The 8,350-nt window shown below is 41.6% G+C and overlaps 2 protein-coding genes across 2 annotated transcripts; one reads left to right on the forward strand and one right to left on the reverse strand.

Moving 5' to 3' along the window:
• Positions 1-1,566: 1,566 nt before the first annotated feature.
• Positions 1,567-5,933, reverse strand: GLAREA_05007 (PA; the record flags this gene model as incomplete). Its single annotated transcript, XM_008078297.1, has 6 exons — positions 1,567-2,011; positions 2,098-2,443; positions 2,494-2,591; positions 2,641-2,745; positions 2,852-3,870; positions 4,782-5,933. The coding sequence occupies 6 exons, from the start codon at positions 5,931-5,933 to the stop codon at positions 1,567-1,569; spliced, it is 3,165 nt and encodes a 1,054-aa protein (XP_008076488.1).
• Positions 5,934-6,655: 722 nt separating this feature from the next.
• GLAREA_05008 (MFS general substrate transporter) lies at positions 6,656-8,300 on the forward strand (the record flags this gene model as incomplete). Its single annotated transcript, XM_008078298.1, has 3 exons — positions 6,656-7,080; positions 7,130-7,895; positions 7,950-8,300. The coding sequence occupies 3 exons, from the start codon at positions 6,656-6,658 to the stop codon at positions 8,298-8,300; spliced, it is 1,542 nt and encodes a 513-aa protein (XP_008076489.1).
• Positions 8,301-8,350: the final 50 nt, after the last annotated feature.

Raw genomic sequence — 8,350 nt, forward strand, 5'->3', positions numbered from 1 at the left:
CCCTAACCCTAACCCTAACCCTAACCCTAACCCTAACCCTAACCCTAACCCTAACCCTAACCCTAACCCTAACCCTAACCCTAACCCTAACCCTAACCCTAACCCTAACCCTAACCCTATAGTAGAAATCGAGGGTACTAAGTAGTTTAAGATAACTTAGTACTCTTCTAATAAAAATACTTAGTACTCTAAGAGGGTACTAAGTTTACTAGATATAGACCTAAATTATTTGGCGGTAGTTAGTAGCTATATCGAGAAGGTATTCTAGCTTAAGTACCTTTACTTATATATAATAATAGATTAATATAATATCGATTTAATACTAAATAGATATCTATATTAAAAGATAATAAATTTCGATCGATAGAGTTATAAGTTATTATCGAAGGTAATAGTATAGTTTTTATACTATAGTAGTATATAGATTACGTATATAGGCCTAAACTATTTATAAGTAATATTGTAAATATATAATAACTTAATATAAATAAGTTATACGTAACTATAAGTTAGTTTCTAGATAGGTATAGTATATATTTAATATAATACTAAGTTATATCTATTTATTTTTAGTATTAATTAAGACTTTAGTCGATAGAGTTTTAGTAGAGTTATAATGTCGACCTAAAGCCGCCTAGCCGTAAAGCCGCCGCTAAACGTATAGACTAAGTTATATCTATTTATTTTTAGTATTAATTAAGACTTTAGTTAATAGAGTTTTAGTAGAGTTATAATATTAACCCGAAGCTATCTAGCCGTAAAGCTGTCGCTAAACGTATAGACTATTTTCTATTAACTTTATAATATAAAATAAACTAGTATATAATTTAAATTTTATTAAAAAACTTTATAGTTAAATACTATTTTACTAAATAGTAATTATATTATTTTATAATAACTAACTTTATAAATAATTACTAGTTAATAAAATAACTATTTTTAACTAGTTATATAATATATTATAAACTAGTATATAAACTATATATTACTAAAAGACTTTATACTTTAATACTATTTTACTAATAAGTAATTATAATACTTTATATATTAAAGTTAACTAGTTAATAAAATAGCTATTTTCTATTAATTTTAAACTATATACTAAACTAAATTATATTATAAGTTTTTTTAATAAACTCTATATTTAAATACTATTTTACTAAATAATAATATTACTTTATTTTAATTATACTAATTATAATAATAATAGTAATACTAATAGTAATAATAATAGTAATAGTAATTTTTATAGTAATAAAAGTAGTAATAGTAATAGTAATATTAATAGTTATTCTAATAGTAATAGTAATTATAATAGCTATAGTAGTTATAGTAGTAATAGCGACTATAATATCTATAGTAATTTCGGTATAGTAATTCCGGTAGCGATAGACACGTAAATTCCCTCGATGAAATATAAGTTATCTATTCTAACAATTAACTAAACTCCCTCGCGCAATATTTGAAGCCCTCTCTAGCGCTTCAGCAATCCTCTTTCCCCAAACAATTGCTTCGGTAACATCTCCAGCCTCCAGACTCTCCAAGATCCCTGGGAAGACTACGCCATCATATCCCGCCCACAGCCCTGGCGCAAAAATCTACATGTGCGTTAGATCGACTTTCCTTCTTAGTGCGGGATGCCGAAGGGTTCAGAGTACTTGCCAGATGTCTATACCACGGTCGGCCAGGGAGGCCTTGTCCTTTTTCCAGGAGGAATGCTTTTTCAAGTTCACGGTAACGTTTGTTGATTTTTGCGATAGTGCTTGCGCTAGGAGACCGTGAGTTCGCGTGATTTTCGGCGAGAGTGTCAAGACTTTTCGTTGCGGATGAGAAATTAGAGAGTGCGCTTGACAGTCTTGTAGTATTGAAGCCCGGAGTTGAGAGTTTTTGAAGCCCGAGAAGGTGAGATTGGAGGGACAGGGCGTAGGAGTGAGCGCGAAAGTTCAGAAGAGGAATTCCGGCCAATCGCACGGCCATGAGACCCCAGAGGCGGGCTATTGCTAGATGTTTTCTAGTTGAAGATGTTAATTTATCTCGCAGTGTTTGTGCCGCTGTAGTCAAGCGATATATTAAACAAAACTAAAACTCAATACTCACTTGAATCCTGGATCTCCAAACCTCTCAACCCAAAGAAAGCTGTCGTAATTCGAATGATAAGGATAGACTCCACTCCCCTTTCGATTGAACAGTAGATCAATAGATGGAATCCCGAGGTGGTGGAAGAACACAGTGTAATCGCTGCCAGTTCCAATCACCCCAATTGCATCATCTTGCTCGCCATAATCTTTAGTACCATGACTCAGCCAGTCAGAATACACAGTCTTGCCTTCTTCCAAGGGCGATGGAATTTGTTGCATTACTTCTATAAGCGAATGAGCGAGCAATGGGCTTCCAGTTGCTCCGAGGATTGCTCCGCCGTTGGTAGATTCGTCGACGTTAAGATCTGGTTGACTTTCAGTTTGAGAACAAGCGAGATAAAAGATTCCACCATACATGCCACGCAGGTCTTGCTAATCTCCAAAGCATGATCTTCGCCATATTCGGTTGAACCTACAAGTCCATACTCTTCGTTGTCCCAGGATGCGAGAACACTGGACGAGTTAGTTGTCGTGAATCATGATTATCGAGATAGATGTATACATCTTTCGAAATGGTTTCCAACCAGATGCAATAAGTGTTCCAAGACCTCTTACAACTTCATTCATTGCCGCACTACCACTAATTGGATCGATAGCTCCACAACACCTGTTTATGAGTTATTAAGGGCATATCTGATATCGAAGCAGAACTGTTCGAAAGTCCTTTGCTCCTTTGAAAAAATGCAGTGAAATGGTAATACAAGGTAACATACCAAGAGTCGTGGTGATTTCCCAACATCACCATCTCGTCTGTCTCCCCCTCAATTGTCCCAATGACATTGTAAATTGGAGATATACGATAATCCCCTTGGTTGACCAGGCTAACTTTGGCAACAGACGGTCCAGTTCGATATTCAATACCCTCCAGGCAGCCTTTCCATTCTCCATTCTCACCACCAACGTCCTCCGGTAAAAGTCCACATCCATTCAGTGCTTCCAAGAACGGCGTTGCATCAGCATAAGAGATTGGCAAAGAAGGTATCTTTGGAATGGCATGTTCTGGATTTTGGCGCTCTACGTTTTCACCCGGCAAACTCGCATATCCCGGAGTTGTCGGATCCCCAACAGCAACGGAGAAGAAGTCAACACTTCCTCGCTGAATGCTTGTTGGATGTCGAGCTGGTCCATCGGGATAAGGTTTGTAGCCATTTGCAATAGTTATTTCGCCATCCTCCTGGGGATCGTTGTAGATGATTACTCCGATGGCACCAAATTGTTGTGCTGCTCGCACCTTTAGACCGCGGAATACTTTCCCGTATTTACATATCACGATTTTACCTTCTATGTCGACGCCTTTCGAAGCCAGGAGTTGAAAATCGGCAAGAGTGCCGAAATTGGCGAAGATCAAAGAGGCGCAAACATTGCCGTTGGCACTGAAGCCGTGAAATGCTGGGAGCCCGTTGCTCGGGGATGATGTTGGGTCTTCTTCGTGACTGTCTTCTGTCAGACTTGCTTCAAACGCAATATCCCCATTTCCTGAAAGCGTATGCAGCTTCAAAGACGCGTGTATTGGAAAGTTTTGAAGAACATCGTATTGAACGAGTTTTGTGTCAACACCATATGATTGCCACAAATCCCGAATGGTTTCTGCATGAGCCAAATCTCCGGCGAGATGAGGTCGTAAACTGTACTCCTTCGACCAATGTCGTAGATTAGAGACAGTAGGACTACTCAGCATGAGCTGTTCCGCTTCTTCTTGTGTTGCCGCAATCATCATATCAGGTGTCGTAAACTACAAGGTAAAATTACTGTCAGAAAGAAAAATAGCTGGGATTCTTGGTACTTGTATATGTCAAGCACTTCCTGATTCTCCAATTTTCAATTCATTGTAAGCAACTGATAAGACTGACACGGCCATGTTATTAACTCCTACATCGTGGTAAGAACCTCCGTGCGTTGTTCCATTTGTGTGTCCGTTGTTTCGTAACATCAAGGTTTTGACGCGCTGAAGTTGCCCATTTCAATTCGCTCAAACCTTTGGTAAAACAAAGCCCCGGGCGGCATGGTTGGGGAAACTGAAAGAGGGATAGACCTGGTTGCTGTAAATGGACCCTGTAGCAAAATCGGATAATTGCGGCCAGTACACGCCCCCCACTTTCTCACTATCTCTATTTAGTGGAGTCCTTCTTACACAGATTTGACCTAATGGGTCACCCCGCATTTCGTCGAATTACCACTATACGAACATTTGCGCATATACTTTTACACGTTTTACTCGACCGAACAGAGACAGCAAAAGGTAACTATTACTTATTTTAGAAATCTGCCCAACTACTCAACTTCACCATAGCTATGTCAGGTCTTCCAGTAACCTTTTTGTAGGTAGTGTAAGAATCAAGCTTTTCAAAGATACGTACTTGCAAGACTTGACAGAAGGGTATGGGTCATTATACAAAATCATCTTCCTTCTTTTAAGATATTGATTATGATCATATCTTCGTATGGCTTTCCATGATTTCTCAACTCAAATTAACATGAAAACGTCCAAATTACCACAACAACTTGTCTCGGGTCTATCCTACACTTGATATGATTTCAAGCATTTCCATTGCCAATTGCCGGGGAGATTCTTTATCATCCACAAATATCTACAATAACGCGCATAAACATAGCTATACAGTCTAGGTAGTCTAGTATATCTACCTTCTCATCAGGTCGAGTGTTATATTTTCCACCTGGACCACAAACAATACCTTCCATACCGAGACGCTTGTAGAGATGGCCCGCATCCGAACCGTAGAAACAAGTTGGTGCAATAACGCCTGTAGGTTGATCTACTTGCCGGACACTGTGATACGCATGATTCAATGACTTAACAATTCTGGAGTCTGGAGATACCTCGAACGCTGGCATGGTCGGCTCAAATCTTTGTTCAAGCTCATATTTCATGCCCGGAAATCCAACAAGCGTGTTCTTCATCAACGCGCTGATATCTTTCATCACTCCATCCTGAGTCTGACCAGGTGCGTATCTCGCGCTGCCAGAGAGTTTACAGACATCTGCAACTTGAGCTGGACGCCACTCTACAAAATCTTTTCCCAAAGCTCCATGCACAATTCCAACCTGGCAGCGGTTGCATTTGAGATGCTCCGCGCTTCTTGAATCACTAAATACCATGCTGTCGAGTAAAGGAATAAGTTGACATGCAGCCAGAATCGCATCGGTCGCTTCTTCGCGGGCTGACATATGTCTCGTGATACCAATAAGTCGAATCTCGAAGACCAGACACTCTGCATGCATAGTCACAGCCTTAATATCCGATGGCTCACAGTTGATGAAATAATCGGCTTGGATTTTGCCTTGCTCTATCAATGCCATGGTTCCAACACCCCCTTGCAGTTCTCCAACAACGTAGGTGAGAGTGACATCTGCTCTTGGTCGCCAACCACTAGCTTTGAGCGTCTCTACAGCACAATAATAGGCGGCACATCCTGACTTCATGTTGCTTACTCCGATGCCATAAACAAAATCATTGTCGACTTTGCCTTCCCAAGGATCTATCGTCCATCCTTCGCTAACAGGATTGGTGTCCAAGTGGCCATTGAATAGAAGAGACTTTGGTTGTTCTGATTTGTGAAAGTTCTTGACCTGCGATCCTTTCCAGACTCCCACAACATTCTGTCGCTTCCCTTCGTCGAAAGGTATTAACTCGGTTTCTAGGCCAATTTCCTCCATTCGTTCTGCCATAAAGCTGGTCGCCTCGAGCTCCCCATCTGTCTGGGAGTAACTCTTGATTTGAACCAACCTCGAAAGTAAGTCAAGACATCTCTGGCGATTGATTTCTGGAACTTGCATGACGACTGTTTAATAATAAGAATTTTAAGAGAGACAACATCAGACATTGCCTGCTTGACCACCACAGACAGTGCTTTAGGCCATTGACAACTAGCATAAGTGCTCGGCGAAGCGGTTACCTAGTCGCATCCCGATCCACATGTTAAATCGAATAGAACGAATAATCTAAGCGATCCTCGTATGATAGGAACTTATTGTGGAGGTTGGCCGATTTCGCCGACGACTGGGTTTTGTTGTTCATCCTGACCTGAGACCTGAGCACCTCATCAGATTTTCTTAGTCTCCAAACGACTTTTTGATGATTACTGAACATCTATCGGCTCTCATTCCGATAAAGTTCCACTAAAAAAGCTCATCTAAATCTTAATTCGTCTAAGCGTTATCGAAGACGGGACCAAGACGCCGCAACCGAGCTGATCGACATTGTATCAAGTCTCCACTCTTGGCTATATTCATCAACAGTAAGAGTGATCCCACTCTAGCATCCCCGTCGTTACCATATTTTATTGTAAGGAACGTTTGCGTGGGAACACATCCGAAGATAAACGTCAAGATAAGAAACATGGCATTGCGCCGCTGTGGGGATGGAAGTTTAAGCCAAGGTCTTGAGCAATTGAGTAGATCAAAAAGGATTGTTGAAAAGACGTTGAGCTGCTGCCTTATACTTGTTCCTAGACTAAGCCGCAGATATCATCATCGGTCCATCGACTACACTATTGACCATGGCTAGAAACAGTACCGATATTGAGGCTGTGGCCATTCCAAGCCAGGCAATGGTCGACAAAGAGATCGGAATCAAAGGCGAAATTGCTGACGAAGGATATGAACTATTCGAAGATTCAGCACCTACCCCGATCACAGAAGAGCAGTCCGTAGCTGTTCGAAACAAAATCGATCGCCATCTCCTACCTCTCATGTGCGCGCTCTATGGCTTGAACTATGTCGACAAGGTCGCAATGGGATACGCAGTTCTGTTCAACTTCAGGCAGGATCTGGGACTCGTTGGCACCGATTACTCCTGGGCGAGTTCAATGTTCTACTTCGGCTACTTAGCTGCTCAGTATCCCGCCAACTACATTTTGCAAAGATATCAGACTGCAAGAATACTGAGTATCTCTGTGATTACTTGGGGAATCCTCATGCTCGCGTAAGTTTCCCTAGAACATTTTATTGCTTTCTTTGGCTAACTTTGTCAGGCACTTGGGCCTCAGAAACTTTGGTGGGCTCTTAGCTGTTCGCTTCCTGCTCGGCGTTGCAGAGTCGGCGGTAACCCCTGGTTTTGTACTGTATACCTCGATGTGGTACACGAGAAAAGAGCAGGTCATGCGTACCATGCTCTGGGCAGCCATGCAAGGATGTTTCAGCATTGTAACCTCTTTACTGTCTTACGGTTTAGGGCACATCACTAATACAGCGCTCAAACCTTGGATGTATATTTTCCTCGTACTTGGCCTCTTGAGTATAATCGTAGGGGTTTTGTGGCTTTTCACAATGCCACAAACTCCAAACAAAGCCTCCTTTCTCACACCAGAAGAGAGAGTAATTGCCGTCCAGCGTGTTGCTGGAAACATGATGGGTATCAAGGGCTACCAATGGAAAAGCTATCAAATATGGCATAGCATAATCGACCCCAAAACTTGGCTGGTCTTGGCTTTTGTCCTTTTTACTCAGTTGCCAAATGGTGGGCTTAGCAGTTTTGGTTCACTAGTGATCAGTGGACTCGGATTTTCATCCTTTGGAACCTTGCTTATCGGCTTACCTTCAAGTGTGGTAAGCGCTGGAAGCATGATTGTTTGGGGGACTTTTTCGCTCAAATATGGCAATCTGAGAACCTGGGGTATGATTGTCCCTTTGCTGCCAGCCATTGCAGGTATCGCGGCAGTGTATGGTACTATGGACACCGGAGCAAACAAGTACGGACGTGTGGTAGCTTACTGGTTGATCAACTCCTATGCTGTTACTGTGAGTACACCAATCAGAATCGCCGAGTTGAAAAAAAGAAACTAACAGATTCAGTGGCCATTCGTTCTTACTATCGTGGGTCAAAATGTCGCCGGCCATACCAAGCGAGCTTTCACAAACACGATGTTACTCATGATTTTCGCAGCTGGTAACATCGCTGGACCATTTTTGTTTCGCACTCAAGACGCACCAGGATACGTGTTAGCTATTGCGGCCATTTTAGTATGCTTCTGCCTTGCGTTGTTGAGCGCGATCGCGTTGCGCTTCTATATGGTAAGAGAGAATAAGAAGCGGGACCGCGTGTATGGAGCTGTTGATACGAGTGAAGCCATTGTTGATGGAATGAGGACGGGTATGCACGATAAGACCGACCGGGAGAATACGGATTTTAGATATGTTTTGTAGTTTTAAATTAAAATAGCAGATCAATGCAGTCGGTCGTCCATTCTGTAGAT

This window comes from Glarea lozoyensis, assembly GCF_000409485.1.
Source record: "Glarea lozoyensis ATCC 20868 chromosome Unknown GLAREA10, whole genome shotgun sequence".
NCBI lineage: Eukaryota > Fungi > Ascomycota > Leotiomycetes > Helotiales > Helotiaceae > Glarea > Glarea lozoyensis.